Genomic DNA, 18,557 nt, shown 5'->3' on the forward strand with positions numbered 1-18,557 from the left:
TTTATTCTGGGAATGATTAAACCAACATGAGTATTAAACAGGCAAATAAGAGCTTAAGGGATATGTACCTAATCGATCTACCAGCCAGAAACTCATTCGTATCAACACGAACGCACCTAAGTCTACACTACCCAAGCTGAAAAGGACTCAAATACAAATCAACTTATGCATCTAGTTTTTCCTACATTGGCACACAACTGTGGAACGCACTACTAAAAGACTTGAAAACCATATACAACCATCTACACTTCAGAAAGACACTCAAGACCCACCTGTTTAAAAAGGCATACCCGACAGATCCAACGTAAATGCCTGATCTCTGCGACACAACAACACTGAAGTTCGTAATTGGCTTCACCGAACTCTCCCGTTGAACGATTCCTCTATGTGGTCCTACCACATGAACCTTACCCTATCACAACTTCACCTTGTATTTGTATACACTGGAGTCTGCAACTGCTCTCCGGCACTATGTAAGCCACATTGAACCTACAAAGAGGTGGAATAATGTGGGGTACAAATGTAACAAATACAGTGATACCTCGGTTTTCGTCGATAATCCATCTGAAAACAATCAGCGAAATCTGAAACTGATGAAAACCGAGACAATTATTTCCATATGAATCAATGTAAATCCAATTAATTTGTTCTAGACACTCCAAAATACATACCAAAAACACATTTTATAGAGAATAAATATAGTCCCATGATGGAGCTAAAGGGAAAGGGTAAACTTATTAGCAAGGGAAATAACAGGGACAATGAGATTTGAGCACATGTGATTTTATCTTACGTGCGTTGCGTTAGACGTGCGGGGTGATGCTCACACAACGAGAAACTGCCACAATGAGCAGGAGAACGCATGGGTCACCCTTTGTTTTCACAAAATTAGCAGCAAGGTCATGTGGGCACTCCAACGAAATCCGAGGCAACCGACGAAATCCGAGACAAATTTTTTGCGGAAAAAATCAATGAAAACTGAAACTGACGATAACCGAAGTCAATGAAAACTGAGGTATTACTGTAAATAAATAAAATAAATAAAAGTAGTGTGCCAGTTAGCGCATGCTAGTGCAGACTTTCCACATGCTAAGCCCATTTTTAACGTGTCCAGAAATACGGGACTTTCCTGTATTTCTCTTTGAGGTCGTGCACTACTGTTCGCATAACCTGAAAAAAATTGACGGGGAAGCACTTATATTGCCTCCTATTTGGGATGCAGCCAGTGCTCCCGCTTTGGTGGAGATTCTATATATGGCGCCTAGATTTGCGTGCCAAAATCCAGATGCATTCTAAAACTACGCACGTAACTTAATTGGTTCAACCAGCCAATCGGTGTGTTTAACAGCACTTAAGCAATATTGAGCACTATTTGACAATAATTGCAAGTTACGTGCACAACTCGGTAAGCACATTCTATAATGAACTGCGCCTACATGGTGAAGCATGTAGTTCAACATAAATGCAGTTCAAAAGGGGCATGTTTATGGGCATTCCAAAATTTACGCACGCAGTTATAAAATACAGCACAGTCTGCCTAAATGTACGTGCCAGGATTTACACCAGGATTTTATTGGTGTAAATGGGCATGTGCAGATTTAGGCACGATGATAACAACTAAGCATATTCAATATACCGCGTGTAAATGGATGTGTTAAGCAGTTATCACACTGTATTCAGAATGCACTAACAACCAGAGGTAGTGCTTGCAAATCTCTCTCATGAATATTGTGAGCACTCTGGAGGGCTGGTGCGAGGGAAAGGGGATAGTGGGTCTTTCAGCCGGCATCATCCCCGTTCATTCAGCCCAGCTAGGAGAACAGGGCGCCATCTAGGGATCAAACTGCCAGGGAAAGCTGTAATGCAGGAGAAAAACTACACTCCCCAGAAGCCAGTGCAGGGTCAGCTGAACTCCCAGGAGGGGGAGGGTGGAGTGACTGATTGGGAGATGAGGTCTGATCCTGGAGATGGGGAACAGCTGGTGGAGCTTGGGGAGGAGGAGATGGAGTGGAATAAAGAGGAGGTAGAAGGAGAAGGTAAAGAGGAGTGCATGGAGGTTGGAGGGTTTGCTCAAACTTCCTCAGGAAAGGTAAAGGCTTTGGTGGCGGGAGTGTGGCCCAAGCTGTGCATACTTGGAGAGGATAAAATAATCCAGTGGGGAAGCCACTGGTGGAAGAAACTAACCCATAAACTATCTAAGGGTAGAAGATAGTGCTGATGAGGGGAGGCTACAATTGGGAGCAAGGCAAAGATTTGCTGGGTGTGATATTCTGAGTTAAGATTGGACTGTGTTAATAAGCTGAATGTGGGAAAACTGAACTGACTCTTGCATTCTTGATGAAGAAACTGCTTGAAGATTAAAGCTGTATTAAAAGATGCTGAGAGAATAAAGACCTGTGGTTTTCAAGAACTATAAGACTGCTGGAGTTTTGTGTGTCCCAGTCGTGAGCTGATCCTGGGCGCAGGTCAGCTGGGCAGCAGTTAAACTAGGACAAGCAGTGCAGCAAGGCGGTGGTTGCAGCTCGTACCGGGGAAAAGCTAGCCAAGCTAAGCAGGGTTGACCCCGGCTCTCACCTGGAAGGGTGACCTGGTTACAATATTCATTGTGGGTATCCTGAAAATCTGACTGGCTGGGGTGCCTCCAGGACCAGGTTTAGGAACCACTTGACTAGCTGGATAGTGTGTCCGCTGCCCTTGACACAGCCCTTCAGATAGGGTAATACAAAAAAATATGTGCTTAGTGCAAAAAAGCTTATTTTTAGCTCTAGCTCCAGGATATATGATCGACCTGATCGACCTACCAACAAGAAACACATCCGAATCAGCAAGAACATACTTAAATCTTCACTTCCCAAGATGTAAAGGACTCAAATACAAATCAACATATGCGTCCAGTTTTTAATACATTAGCACACAACTGTGGAACACATTACCAAAAGCCTTGAAAAATATGAAAGACCACCTAAACTTTCGGAAAAACCTAAAATCTCACCTGTTCAAAAAGGCATACTCCACCGACCCAACATAAATGCCCGATCTCTGCAACACAACATAACTAAATCACGGTACAGACTGGACACAAATCTTCCGTTCCACGATCCCAATGTGGTTGCGCCACATTAATTCTATCGAACTACTTAACCACAACAGCACCTTGTATCTGTCTACACCGGAGTCTGCAAGTGCTGCTTTGGTACTACAGTGGGGGAAATAAGTATTTGATCCCTTGCTGATTTTGTAAGTTTGCCCACTGACAAAGACATGAGCAGCCCATAATTGAAGGGTAGGTTATTGGTAACAGTGAGAGATAGCACATCACAAATTAAATCCGTAAAATCACATTGTGGAAAGTACAGTATATGAATTTATTTGCATTCTGCAGAGGGAAATAAGTATTTAATCCCTCTGGCAAACAAGACCTAATACTTGGTGGCAAAACCCTTGTTGGCAAGCACAGCGGTCAGACGTCTTCTGTAGTTGATGATGAGGTTTGCACACATGTCAGGAGGAATTTTGGTCCACTCCTCTTTGCAGATCATCTCTAAATCATTAAGAGTTCTGGGCTGTCGCTTGGCAACTCGCAGCTTCAGCTCCCTCCATAAGTTTTCAATGGGATTAATGTCTGGTGACTGGCTAGGCCACTCCATGACCCTAATGTGCTTCTTCCTGAGCCACTCCTTTGTTGCCTTGGCTGTATGTTTTGGGTCATTGTCGTGCTGGAAGACCCAGCCACGACCCATTTTTAAGGCCCTGGCGGAGGGAAGGAGGTTGTCACTCAGAATTGTACGGTACATGGCCCCATCCATTCTCCCATTGATGCGGTGAAGTAGTCCTGTGCCCTTAGCAGAGAAACACCCCCAAAACATAACATTTCCACCTCCATGCTTGACAGTGGGGACGGTGTTCTTTGGGTCATAGGCAGCATTTCTCTTCCTCCAAACACGGCGAGTTGAGTTCATGCCAAAGAGCTCAATTTTTGTCTCATCTGACCACAGCACCTTCTCCCAATCACTCTCGGCATCATCCAGGTGTTCACTGGCAAACTTCAGACGGGCCGTCACATGTGCCTTCCGGAGCAGGGGGACCTTGCGGGCACTGCAGGATTGCAATCCGTTATGTCGTAATGTGTTACCAATGGTTTTCGTGGTGACAGTGGTCCCAGCTGCCTTGAGATCATTGACAAGTTCCCCCCTTGTAGTTGTAGGCTGATTTCTAACCTTCCTCATGATCAAGGATACCCCACGAGGTGAGATTTTGCGTGGAGCCCCAGATCTTTGTCGATTGACAGTCATTTTGTACTTCTTCCATTTTCTTACTATGGCACCAACAGTTGTCTCCTTCTCGCCCAGCGTCTTACTGATGGTTTTGTAGCCCATTCCAGCCTTGTGCAGGTGTATGATCTTGTCCCTGACATCCTTAGACAGCTCCTTGCTCTTGGCCATTTTGTAGAGGTTAGAGTCTGACTGATTCACTGAGTCTGTGGACAGGTGTCTTTCATACAGGTGACCATTGCCGACAGCTGTCTGTCATGCAGGTAACGAGTTGATTTGGAGCATCTACCTGGTCTGTAGGGGCCAGATCTCTTACTGGTTGGTGGGGGATCAAATACTTATTTCCCTCTGCAGAATGCAAATAAATTCATATACTTTCCACAATGTGATTTTCCGGATTTAATTTGTGATGTGCTATCTCTCACTGTTACCAATAACCTACCCTTCAATTATGGACTGCTCATGTCTTTGTCAGTGGGCAAACTTACAAAATCAGCAAGGGATCAAATACTTATTTCCCCCACTGTATGTAAGCCACATTGAGCCTACAAATAGGTGGGAAAATGTGGGATACAAATGTAACAAATAAATAAATAAACTTACTGCAAAATGTTTTTAATGCATTTTGCAGTAACCATTTTTGCATGCGCTAAGACATGGCCCTATGATTTAAAAGCCACCCCAAAAAGATGGGTTTTCAGCCTGCACTTGAAGTGTACAGTGATACCTTGGTTTTCATCGATAATCCGTCTGAAAACAATCGGCGAAATCCGAAACCGACGAAAACCGAGGCTTCACTTTACAATGGAATTGTTTGGCTAGACGCGTGGGGCGATGCTCACACAATGAGAAACAACACCACACTCAGCAGGAGAACGCATGGGTTGCCCTTTGTTTTCGCAAAATTAGCAGTGAGGTCACGTGGGCAACCGACGAAATCCAAGACAAATTTTTCGCGGAAAAAATTGACAAAAACCGAAACCGGCGATAACCGAAGTCATCGAAAACCGAGGTATTACTGTATATGTTCTGAGATTATGGTGAGGATTGTTTTCTATTATTGACTTACTTTGGGGCCCTTTTACCAAGCTGCGGTAAGCTAGCGGCAGCGACCGTTTTTACCATGCACCAGGGCCACTTTTACCGCAGCGGGAAAAAGCAGCCCAAAAATGGCTGTGCGGTAAGTTCACATTTGCCACACAGCCATTTCAGAGGGAGCACTTACCGTCACCCATTGAGGTGGCGATAAGGGTTCCCGCACTAACCTGGCAGAAACCAGGCAGCATGCAGCGCTGCCTGATTACCGCTGGGTAACCCCCTGTGGAAATATTTTTCCAATATTTCCGCTAGCGCCAGACATGCTGCGCGCAGGGCCGCTGAGAGGGGAGGCAAAATTCCCCGGGCCCGGGCCTTCAAGGGGGGCCCGGCGCCGGGGTCAGGCTGCTGGCACTGCAGTCCGCGGTCTCACCTGCCTGCCTCCACAGATCGCGTCTTTTCTGGCCTTCCCTTCCTGTGTCCCGCCCTTGTCTGATGTAACTTCTGGTTTCTGCGAGGGCGGGACACAGGGAGGGAAGGCCAGAAGAGACGCGATCTGCGACTGCCACTTTGAATGCAGGGGGCCTGGAGCTGTGGAGGCAGGCAGGTGAGACCGCGGAGTGCAGCGGCGGGGGGAGTGACGGGGGCGGCGGGGGGGGGCAGCGGGGGGGTGGAGGCGGGGGGCCTTGCCCCGGGCCCGGCCTAGTCTCTCGGCGGCCCTGGCCGCGCGCTGGGAGTGGAACTACCACTAGCGCCCATGTTGGGCCGGCTGTAGTTCCGGATTGCTGCACGGCAAGCCCATGGCTGAGCGGTAACCCTTCAGTAAAAGGACCTCTTTGTGCTGACTTGCATTGATGTAGTGTTTAGAAAAAGGAATGTGGTCTACAAAAGAGATAGAACACCTAACTGTGAAACTATTTTGTGTAAGTCATCACTAACCAAACACTTGTGCAACAATGTGACTAATTATAGTTCCCAATGCAAAAAACTGGCCTGTTCCGTCTCTCCCCCCTGCCTCACCTCCTAGGTCACAGCTCTGAGTATCATGAACTGAGCTGAGCTAAGAGAGAGGTGGGGGGTGGGGGTGGGGAGGGGGAGAACTTGAGTTATCAGTAAAGGGCCATGACTTAAAGCCTTTTGCCTTCCATTTATGGAGAAATATTCTGATGAGTTCCAGAACTGCTGAGGAACAGAGAAACCCTCCCTGAGTCTTATCACAAACTGGGTCACATTTTTAACATTCATCTGGAAAGTGGGAGAGGGAGAGTGCAGACAGCAAAAGGGGGAGCTTAGGGTGCGGGAAAAGAGCAAATTACGCTAAGTTAACAGGGCAGGCCTTCAGTTACCTGATAAATAGGCTATAGACTGAAAATGTTATGTTAAAAATGAATCAAACGGATACTATGCAAGGTTTACTGGGCAAAGCAAAGTCTTGGTGCATTAAAACTAGGCCTTTGTTTTTCTAGTATTCTGTATTTTTTTCTGTATTTTTTTAAATTTTACTTCTTTTTTTATGTTATTTAATATCATTTGACTCATCACCTGATTTTAGGGGTAACTTTATAACACATAAGCCCAAATGTCGCATCTATTTTACAAATGCAATGGATGCGCCTTTGTAAAATAGCCTATCCAAAAACTTGGACACAAGGTTACATCTACAGGATTCCAATCTGTTGACCAAAGGGTAGGAAGACTGGATTGCCCATCAATATGCTCTGACTGTATTTATAGTATTGATCATATGGAAGAATGATCATGATCTTGTGTGGCTGAAGTAAGGTCTATCCTATTGATCTATGGAGTTTCCTTCTTTGTGTTTGACCTTGCTTTATGAATTACACTGGTCCGATGAGTAAGAGCGGTATGTCAACTTTTTAAGTAAACATAAACGTGGAGGCAGGAGTAACGGTGAGCTTGTATGTGCTGGTAGGAATAGGTATACACACCCATATAGGTGCCAGTCCTGCCCTACTCCATCTACTTGCTGTCCCCAGGAATGCCTACGGTTATAGGAGTAAATTCTATATTGATCGCTAAAAAGTGCCAACAAACTGGGCATTATGCTAGTATTCTATAACACCAGAGTTGTATGCCAAATCTGTCGTGGACTGCAGGGTAAATCCGCAGTTACACACCAAACTCTAGGTGTGACCACTTATGCCATGTGTATGGCTGGCATAAATGTTGACACTTAGATTCCCACACAGGTGGAGAAGTCGGTAATCCCATGAGTATAATATGGACAAGAAAAATAGTGGGAAATGGACCATGGACTCCAGAAACGAGGGTGCGAGGGCAGGGTTTATGGAAGGGGGAGAGGGGAGTTGCTGGATAGGGATGAATGGAGGGGGCAGGGGACAGAGGAGCATAGATGGGAGGGCAGGGCTCAGGGAGAGAGGGGAATTGCTGGATAGGGATGAATGGAGGGGACAGAAGAGCATGGATGGGAGGGCAGGGCTCAGGGAGAGAGGGGAATTGCTGGATAGGGATGAATGGAGGGGACAGAGGAGCATGGATGGGAGGGCAGGGCTCAGGGAGAGAGGGGAATTGCTGGATAGGGATGAATGGAGGGGACAGAGGAGCATGGATGGGAGGGCAGGGCTCAGGGAGAGAGGGGAATTGCTGGATAGGAATGAATGGAGGGGGCAGGGGACAGAGGAGCATGGATGGGCATGGATGGGAGGGCAAGGCTCAGGGAGAGAGGAGAAATTGCTGGACATAGAGGGGAGGTAAGAGAGATGAAGGAGATGAAATGAGGGAAAAGGAAGAGAGGAGAAAAACTGCACATAGATGAAGAAAATAGGCAGAAGCTGAGGACCAGAAATGAAGAAGAAAGGAGGAAAGGAAAGAAATAAATGGAAAGGAAGCCTGGAAACGGAGTTAAGAGGACAGATAGCAGCAGAACCTGATACTGGGCCAGCATGATCAGAAAAAGAAAGTCACCAGACAACAAAGGTAGAAAAAAATCATTTTATTTTCATTTTAGTGTTTGGAATATGTCCACTTTGAGAATTTACATCTGCTATCTTATTTTGCAATGTATAGCAATTTCTTTCTAAGAATATTGCTAACAATTCCTGTCAGTGTGGCAAGTGGTGAGCGATCATTTCACGGGGGGGGGGGGGGGGGGGGGGGGGCGGCAACTGATAGTCTGTAGGGGGCGCCAGAGACCCTAGGCACAGCCCTGTTTTTAGGCATCAAGTTGGTTCGCCTCGTTTCTAGAGTCCGTGGTCCATTTCCCACCATTTTTCATGTCGGCACTTAGATGCAGCAGCTGTGCACATAAATACAACTATTCTTTATAGTGTGGGTTCAGGAGTGGCCTAATGGTTAGTGTAGTGGGTTGAGATCCTAGGGAACTGGGTTCAATTCCCTCTGCAGCTCCAAGTGACCCTGAGCAAGTCACTTAACCCTCTGTTGCCCCAGGTACAACAGTAGTACAATGTATTACATAGAATGTGAGCCCACTAGGGACAGACCCAATACCTGTAAAATGAAACTAACCCACTTAGGTCTAAACGGTATATAAATACTGAAATGAATAGTCAGAACTCCCTGACATGCCTGTGTCCCTCCCACATTAATGCCCCCTTTGCATTTGCATGTGAGAGAAATTAGACACACTGTTTATAGAATAGAGGTGTAAGTCTGTTACATGGTAACTGTCAATTAGTGCTTGTTAACAACAATTAGTATTTAGCGCCAATTAATTAATCATGTTACACATGTAATTGGTCTTATCCTGTAACTGCCTGCCCAGCGGTGCACCTAACTTTGGGCAGCATTTATAGAATTTAGAGGTCATTGCATACCAGCAAGGGCCCTTTTACTTAAGGGTTGGCGTGTGGCAACAGGCTTGCCATGCGCCAATCAGGAACTACTGCAGGAGCCTGGTGGTGGTTCCCACTCCCAGCGTGCGCCATTTCCAGCGCTACAGAAAGATTTTCTATTTTTATAGCGCTGGAACTTAACCGGTTGTAATTGGGCAGCGCTGTTTAGCCAGTTTAGCGCAGGAGCCTAGACTAAGCCTAGCCATTTCATTCTATGTTAATTCTTTTCCAGGTTTTCTTTATGTTATTGAAGTAAACATGATGAGTTCCTCTCAGACAGGGACATTGCTGTGAGGGCTGGGCTTGAAGATGGAGGTGTGTGGGGGGGGGGGGGGGGGGGGGGGGGGGGGGGAGAGGGGGGAGGTTAACTCCACCTAACTGTGATACAAGGTTTATGGCATCACAGGCACAAGAACCTTCTAATTGAACTGGAAGCTCAAAAAAGCCGAGGGAAAGAATTGAGCAAAAAAGACACATATAGTTCTGTCAAGTTACCCACTTTTTTTTGGTCAGTCCTAGTTCTGACTTCCATCCTAAAGTATTTATAGTCCCTGACAGGCCTTAAATTTCCCTGCTGGAAGTGGGTAACTCGGCAGTTCTGTAAGTAGCAGGAAAGAGTTGTTTAAAATTAGGAGCCCTGGATCTCCGTGGAACTGTGGTGCAAATCCCAGCACAATCAAATCCGCTTTTAGGATCCAGTGAACATTAGGTAAAATGCAACACACATTGTCCAGTTCATGCAAGTATTTCAGATAGAACCATTGTATCAAATACAGAATATTAGTAATAACAGATTCATTGAAAAAAACAAAGTATTTCCCCCCTTTTTCCTTGGCCTTTTACTAGAACCCAGTACCTGTGTGCTCCAAGTCTGGCCACAAGGTGTCACAGTTGCGCAATGACAGAGATTCCCTCCCCCCCCCCCCCCCCCACATACATACAGAGGTGCTAAGATCCCTCCTTTCATCTCTTTTTGAGTCCAGTCAGTGACTAGGTTAATGTAAAACCACATATGTTTCTTTTTAAGGTCCAGAGCTGAACATGTCTGATACAGAAGAGGTCATAGAGGAATACGAGTAAGTCCATTATTGCCTCATCTTACAAAACTGTAGGTAATATTGCTTTATTATTTAGTCATAATTCTAGGATATAATATCTAAATTTAATGCCGCAAGGACATGAAAAGGATGAAAGCAGTTGAGAGCAGGAGCTGCCAAAAAAAAAAACCACACAGTCCCTCTAACACAAACTTCACCCAGAAAGACTTACAGAAATGGAAAATGTTCTCTTCAGAGGAATAACATGAAAGAAAATATTCAAATGCCCACCATGCAGATTCAGTGAGGTTTACAGACAGGTCTGGTTTTCCTGATACCCACGATGATTATCCGTCAGATATATTTGCATTCATTTGATTTTAAGAACAAGGACAATTTGCATGGCTTAGTTACACAAAGAACCGAGGTAGGAGTGGCCTAGTGGTTAGGGTGGTGGACTTTGGTCCTGGGGAACTGAGGAACTGAGTTTGATTCCCATTTCAGGCACAGGCAGCTCCTTGTGACTCTGGGCAAGTCACTTAACCCTCCATTGCCCCATGTAAGCCGCATTGAGCCTGCCATGAGTGGGAAAGTGCGGGGTACAAATGTAACAAAAATAAAATAGATACTATTGGAGATTCTACATGGAATGTTGCTACTATTGGAGATTCTACATGGAATGTTGCTATTCCACTAGCAACATTCCATGTAGAAGGCTGCGCAGGCTTCTGTTTCTGTGAGTCTGATGTCCTGCACGTACAGAAGCAGAAGCCTGCGCGGCCACATTGGTGATCTGCAAGGGCCAACTTCTACATGGAATGTTGCTAGTGGAATAGCAACATTCCATGTAGAATCTCAAATAGTAGCAACAGTGGAGGAGTGGCCTAGTGGTTAGAGTGGTGGACTTTGGTCCTGAGGAACTGAGTTCGATTCCCACTTCAGGCACAGGCAGCTCCTTGTGACTCTGGGCAAGTCACTTAACCCTCCATTGCCCCATGTAAGCCGCATTGAGCCTGCCATGAGTGGGAAAGCGCGGGGTACAAATGTAACAACAAAAAACTGGACCTGTATGAGTTGAGAAGTCCTGATTTAGTAGGGCTTCATCACACACAAGTTCAGAGTGGCTGGCATTTTCCATGACAGAAGCAGTTACAGGACAAGCGGTCCTGATATCAGGAAGATTGTACATTCCTGAGGGTAACAGAGACCTGGAAGAGTGACAGAATTTGATCTGCTTGGGAGCGGATCCAGGGGTCAGTGAGATGGCCGAAGATAAAGCAGGAGTTGTGGTGACACAGTAGGAAGGATAATTCTATAACACTGCATCTATATTTATTGTTTATCATTTATTTAGATGCTAGAGGGTGCCCATATACTCCTGGATTCCATATAGCGTGCCTAGAGATCCGCGCTAAAATCCAGGCATATTCTAGAACAATGCACGTAACTTAATTGGCGTAACAAGCTAATTAGCACTAATAACAGCACTTAACAAGCAATAATTGGCTATAATTAGAATTTACGTGCACAACTTGCTAAGCGTATTCTATAATGCAGTATGCCTAACTTCTAATGCATGCAGGCAAAAAGGGGCATGGTTATGGACGGGGAAATGCGCATTTCATGGATGTTCCAAAATTTACACATATAGTTATAGAATATGGCCCTCTGTGCTTAAATCTATGTGCCGGGATTTGGGTCACATTTTCGTTAGTGTTAGGGTTACCATATGTCCAGATTTACCCTCTTTTTGAGGACATGTCTGGGCAACCGGGCGGGTTTTGCCAATCTGCCCATTTGTCCGGATTTCTGGACAAACGTGCAGATTGCTAGCCTCCCCTCCCCTTACTTACTACTGCCCTGGTGGTCTAGTGACCTCTTCCACCTTCGGGGCAGGAAAGAGCCCCCTCTTTCCTGTCCGGAGCGCTGCCCTGCATGCATCCTTCCTGTTCCTGATCTCGGCACTGATTCATAATGGCCGCCGAGAGTTAAAGTGACCTTGCGAGACTTCAACTCTCAGCGGCCATTTTGAATCGACGCCGAGATCAGGAACAGGAAGGATGCATGCAGGGCAGCGCTCCGGGCAGGAAAGAGGGGGCTCTTTCCTGCCCCGAAGAGGTCACTAGACCACCAGGGCAGTATCATGTATCAGAAATCATGTTTTGCCATCTGCTACCTCCAAAAAACTACTCCTGCCATTCTTGCAGATCACATTCTTATACCTTCCCTGTATATCAAAGATTATAGTCTAGCAACATACTAATGGTAACATTAGTACATGGCCATAAATGAAACAAAAAGAAAATAGGGGTTATTCACAGCCACGGTACAAATGGCCTTAGCACATGGGAAAGACCAATTCTTACTGCAGCGTAGTGAAAGGACCCCTTAGTTAGTTAGTCGCAGGAATTTGATAGACTGCTGTTTACAATAGGATCAGAGTGGTTTACACACCAACATTCAGAACATATACAAAATTCACTGAAAAACTAAAAGTTAGACAAGATTACCACAAAAAGGGAGGATCATAACTGCACAACAATTAATTCCAATACAAAATTTTGACTGAGACAGAAAAGGAAAAACCGGAATGTGGTAATGTGAGCAAGGGAGGGCATTCGCTGGAGCCAGGAAAGACTGCAGCCATACAGCGGTCAAGGTCAGCAAAATAATAATACTTTATTAAAGGTGCTAGGTATGGGGGGTCTTGTTAGCTTCACAGGCAAGGGGAAACTAACACAAAATAGTCCTTAGGTGTAAGCAAAATGTCCTCCTGTGGTACTGCCCCTGCAGGCCACGGCAGGAACAGGTCTCTAGCCGGCCCCTGGCTGGATCAAGCAGGAAGCAAATGCAGTTGGGCATCGCTTCCTAGTTCCTGCTCTCCCCCCCCCCCCCCCCCCATGTCATATCCCCACTTGGGTGGGACTATGGACATTAAGGTGGTTCTCACACTATAAGGGAGTACCTTTAAGGGGACGTGGCCATGTCCTATAGACTCCCTCACAGGGAGATTTTTATAATTGCAAAAAAACATATTTTTGCAAAATTTAGGGTACATTAAAAGCTTGGATTAAAAGGCTACATCTTAATGCTTATTTTATATTTCTTGCAAGAGTTTTCCATATAGATATCCAATAAACTGAAAGCTGGATTCCCTGAGGTATCAACCTTAGTGCAGGGATAGGCGAGACATTTCTCAGAGAGGATCTGAAGGAATGAGCAGGGATATAAATGATGAGAACAGAGTGCAGATCTGCTGTTTATTGGCATAAATGTGCCAAAGTCAGAATCTTCCATTTAATGTGACTTGAAATTGGAAGCCAATGTTGTTCTTGTCATGTGATCATTCCTTTTTGCATTATATAGCATCCGGAGGGCCTTATTTTGTATAATCTAATGCTGTGGGGTGGAGTGGAGGAGTGACCTAATGGTTAGTGCAGCAGGATGCAGACCTGGGGAACCAGGCTCAATTCCCACTGCTGCCTAACGTTCGGCAGTGGGTTAAGACCCTGGGGAACCAGGTTCAATTCTCTCTGCAGCTCCATGTGACCCTGGGCAAGTCACTTAGCCCTCCATTGCCCCCCAAGTACAATATACTTAGATTGCGAGCCCATCTGGGACAGTGCAAGTACCTGAATAGTTATATATGTAAACCACCTTGATTTGTGCTTCAATAGAAGGCAGTATATCAAAAATCGATAGACTTAGTCTTAGTAACGAATCGTAATGGCGCAAACAATTCATAATAAGTACATGTAACAGGACCTTCGATGCCGTGGTATTCAAGAACTGTTTTAAAAGGCAAATGTTCCTTAGAACTACAAGCTCCTATGTGGAATGAGGCAAAAGCAGGGCTGGTAGCTGATATCTGAAATAGTAAAAAAAATGCATCTTCTCTCTCTTTCTCTCTCTGGGCTTTATAGGGAACAGGAAGGTAAGATCGCCCTCTCTTCTCCGTACAGAGTTGCACTTATTCAAGGATCTTCATTAACACCTTGCTTGTTCTCTCTCTCACTTTGTCACTCATAAAGAAGAATGCCTGGAAGGTACGTTTGGCTTTTGTTAGTATCTTACAGAGCATGCCATGACATTGATCCTGCAGATCGTAAAAAAAACATTTCAATAAACATCAAATGTTATGACATGGTGACACAAACCCTGTCACTGGCTGAAGTCAGTCATGTGGTTATAAGTATTATTCTTCCACTTGCCCTCTGATAAATTCTGAATTTTTAGCTAAAATCTTTTACAATAATAATTCAACACTTGACGCTTGTGTTGATAATGAAAACACCACATCTATGGGGAGGAACTGTCATGATTCTCCCTCTAATATCTCCCTCGTGCCTTTGTTACTCAACTCTAAAGTGGTCCTGAGCTTCAATTATGTGTGATGTGTTTATTTCGAGGGAGTAACCACATATCTTGTAAAGGACAACAGTCATAACATCCCTAAGGCTGTCAACTGGATCCAGATTCACAGGACAGAGTTAATCCAGTCCTGGGTTTACCCCCAATGCCTACTGGGACTTGTAGTCTTGGTTTTCTTAGGGAATGCAATAGGGGAATCAGAACTACAAGTCCCTGCATGCAACAGGGTAAACCCAGGACTGGATTAACCCTGTCCTGAGAATCTGGATCCAGTTGGCAACCCTAAACATCCCTAAGGCCTGGGACCCTTCCTAATAAGGGTGGATGGACGGTGCTGAACTGAACATATATTACAAATGTAGGCCTGCATTTAACAAGGCCCTGCCTTATACTTCTTGCTGGTTATCTTGATTTGTGTCTCAGCAGAATCAAAGAGCATGTGTTGCATCCTGGATTGAAGAACTATGTGAATGCTTCTCTTGTAGTTCTGTTTGTGCAGTCCTAAGAAACCCAGCAATCCAATTGGTTCAATAGCAGTTCTTTAAAATGCTACATAGAACACTGTCTAATGCCTATCACAGGCATCATCCAATCAGTGAACAACTTTAATAATGACTAATGACATCACAGTGCTCCCTTGTTCTCTCAGAATTGAATTGTTGCTATTCTTATGGCAAAAGATTGCAGGTACCAGAATCGGGAAAAGAATTGTATAATACCCACAAAGATAACTGGGTCTATTAATCACTGGACAAACCCCCTTTATTGTTATATACTAAACATTTTGATCGTGAGTGGAAACTGTATTATATCCTGCTTTGCTTAACACTGCATGAGCTACATCAGCACTGCAGGAAAACAAACTAATGCAAATCCTGGAGGCACTGATTTCATATGAATAATGATGAGAAAGCATGGCCGTCTCTCATTTGTCACACAGTCACCAGCTGGTCTCATTAACCTCTCACTTGTTCTCTTGACTCCTGACCTCTAAGATGAGGAAGAATGGATGGAAGAAGGAGAAGATGAAGGTAGTGAAATGATGTCCATGTTTATAGAAAATATTTGAAAAGGAAGAAACAAAGAATGTTCTTCTCGTTTCTATTGGTAGAATTTGAATTGTGATCAAGCATTTAATATCTATCGTTTTGCCATACAGAGTGTCCCTTCCTTCCTCTCTTACCTACAGTATCTTATTAAATAACTTTCCATCTGGATCTTACTAATCTCTCTATCATCATGTACTCTACATGCCACGTCCTATAATATCTACTTATATCAGTGGTGTGCTGGTAAATTTTTATCAGCAGGCTGTCTCTCTGGGCATAGCCAGCCCTGCAATTTGGGGGGGAGGCATGAGGGGACAAAGCATTCCTCTCTGTACCCAACCCCTGAATGGATGCCCTAGGCATACCTTTGCTGGCAAGGATGTTGAACCCCACTAGCCAAATAAATTGACTGCCGTCACTCCCCGCTGCTTGCTTTTGGCTCTGAGCTGGAAGCCGTGCACAAGAAGTCCCAGCATGCTGCTCAGAGCCAGAAACAAGCTGTGGGGAACAGTGGCAGTCTATTTATTTGGCTGGCGGGGCTAGGCATCCCTGCCAGCAAGGTAAAAAGGAGTTCAGGAGGGGACCGAGCCCAAATTTTGGGAGCCGGTTGGTAAAATAGCCATGGGGACCTACGTCAACAACCGGCCCCCAAAATTCTTAAAAACTTGTATATCCCATATTGCAGTATCTGCCTACCAATCTCTCCAGATTAGTCACACATCTACTCCATAGAATCCTCCGTATAATGTCCATCCACCTACTGTACATATCTATCTCTATCCTTAGCATACCTTATGGTATGCACCAAACTCCTATTGGGAATGATTCTATAAAGTAAGAGCTAATATTTATGCAGTTATAGAATTATCCCATTAGAGCCATTCTTCACTATCTATCCACTCATAGTAGCTGCACCTTCCACAATCACTCTCTACAACATCTTCTCATCTGTGTTTTAGAATTAATCCTTGGATTCTCCCAATGGCCATTGAAAGACCAACCTACAGCAGTACCTGCTGTAGCTAAAACAATAGCTAATCTTGCCCCTTTAGGAAACTGATACCCAATAAATATTGTCCACGTATTACGGTATTTGACTTACATGCCCTTTTTGATTTTTCTTATAGAAGAGCAGGAAGAGGAGCAGGGGGAAGAGGAAGAGGAGCTGAAGGAAGAAGCAGACACTCATGGTACACCAAGAAACCCTTTGTTCAAATATTTTAGTGTGCATGCTCAGTCCATGTGGGATACGTGATTCTGTAAAAATAATGTCCAGTAACCAATTCAATTCAAGTTTTCACTGACTATTCTGCCTGCTATTATTGGCTCAAATCTTCTATTTTTTCATTCCTAAGAGCTATTAGTTGAGATAAATAAGTAATACCATCACAGTCCAACAAGCAGAAAAAGCACAGCCATGAGTCAGTCACACATGCATCTTGGCATTGTCTATCTAAATATCTGCAAACCCTGAGTCTTCTTCCTTACCCCAAACATACACAACCCTCAAACTCCTCCCTAAATTCTGAACACATACAGTCCCTCAATCCTCTCCCCAGCCCCCCCCCCCCCAAACACACGCAATCCATGAAATCCCAAACCCAAATATAAGCAAATCCTAACTCAAATACATGCAAAACTTCAGCCCCTTCTCTTAGCTCAAATACATGCACACATCAAGCCCCTGCCCACACATTAACTCAAATGTCTTCCTCCAAACCCAATCATATGCAGACTCTGAGGTTCCATCCAACTCCCAAATACATGCAAACCCCAAGCACCTTGTCTGCCTCAAACACACACAAATATGGAGCCCCTTTCCATCCTGTGCCCTTCTCAGCCATGGCAAACACAGGAAACACTCCTGAAATGCCTTTATAAAGCAGCTTCCCTTATGCCTAATTGATCTAATTCTGCCTACGGTCAGTCTGATTCTGCGCCAGTGATTCCTCAGAGTAGATTTTCTCTCTAATTCTATAGTTCTATGTGCACATTTCTGTGCTTAGCATGCAAAATTTCACGCAGAGGATATAGAATCAGAGCAGTTACACATGTAACTTAATTGTTAAATTAAGTGCTGATCTGCATCAACAAACAATAATTGGCAACTTACATGCTAAGCGCCAGCATTTCAAAATAATTGAGGGTGCCCAACACAATAAAAATATTCTTCCATAAGTACATAATTATTGCCACTCTGGGACAGACCAAAGGTCCATCAAGCCCAGCATCCTGTTTCCAACAGTGGCTAATCCAGGTTTCAAGTATCCGGCAAGATCCCAAAACAGTACAATACATTTTATGCTGCTTATCCCAGAAATAAGCAGTGGATTTTCCCCAAGTCAATTTAATAATGGTCTATGGACTTTTCCTTTAGGAAGCCGTCCAAACCTTTTTTGAAACTCCGCTAAGCTAACCGCCTTTACCACATTCTCTGGCAACGAATTCCAGAGTTTAATTACACGTTGAGTGAAGAAAACGTTTCTCCAATTTGTATTAAATTTACTACTTTGTAGCTTCATTGCATGCCCCCTAGTCCTAGTATTTTTGGAAAGAGTAAAACAAACGATTCACGTCTACCCGTTCCACTCCACTCATCCCTGGGAAAAAGAAGGAGATTGATCAATATTAGGGGTGCTCAGCACCCACTGTCACTCACAGAGCTTGCTCCTAGCTTATGCACATAGGGGCCCTTTTACAGAGCGACGGTAAGCCCAACGCGGGCTTACCCCTCGCTCTCCTGGGACTACCGCCAACCCAACGCAGCCGCCGGCAGTAATCCCTCCCCAAGTGCGTGCCATTTCCTGGGGGGGAAAAGCCCCAGAAATGGCTTGCACGGCAGTAACTTGGCGGTAACCGGGCATCGCCATGCACTGCTTGGTTACTGCTGGGTTAGCCTGGGAGTCCTTATCATCACCTCAATGGGTGGTGGTAAAGGATCCCCGCTGCATTGACATGGCC

General features: G+C 44.8%; 1 protein-coding gene across 4 annotated transcripts in view; it reads left to right on the plus strand.

Moving 5' to 3' along the window:
• Positions 1–18,557, plus strand: part of TNNT2 (troponin T2, cardiac type) — a 49,433-nt gene that overhangs the window by 7,519 nt on the left and 23,357 nt on the right. The window contains exons 2-6 of one of the 4 annotated variants that reach the window (XM_030220404.1): positions 10,167–10,215; positions 14,100–14,110; positions 14,208–14,222; positions 15,543–15,578; positions 16,724–16,786. In XM_030220404.1, coding sequence (XP_030076264.1) covers positions 10,181–10,215; positions 14,100–14,110; positions 14,208–14,222; positions 15,543–15,578; positions 16,724–16,786 — 160 coding nt within the window. In that variant the 5' untranslated portion in view covers positions 10,167–10,180. The remainder of the gene's footprint in view (positions 1–10,166; positions 10,216–14,099; positions 14,111–14,207; positions 14,223–15,542; positions 15,579–16,723; positions 16,787–18,557) is intronic. The other 3 variants (XM_030220405.1, XM_030220406.1, XM_030220407.1) reach the window with 3 other exon arrangements.

This window comes from Microcaecilia unicolor, chromosome 12 (genome assembly GCF_901765095.1).
Source record: "Microcaecilia unicolor chromosome 12, aMicUni1.1, whole genome shotgun sequence".
Lineage (NCBI taxonomy): Eukaryota > Metazoa > Chordata > Amphibia > Gymnophiona > Siphonopidae > Microcaecilia > Microcaecilia unicolor.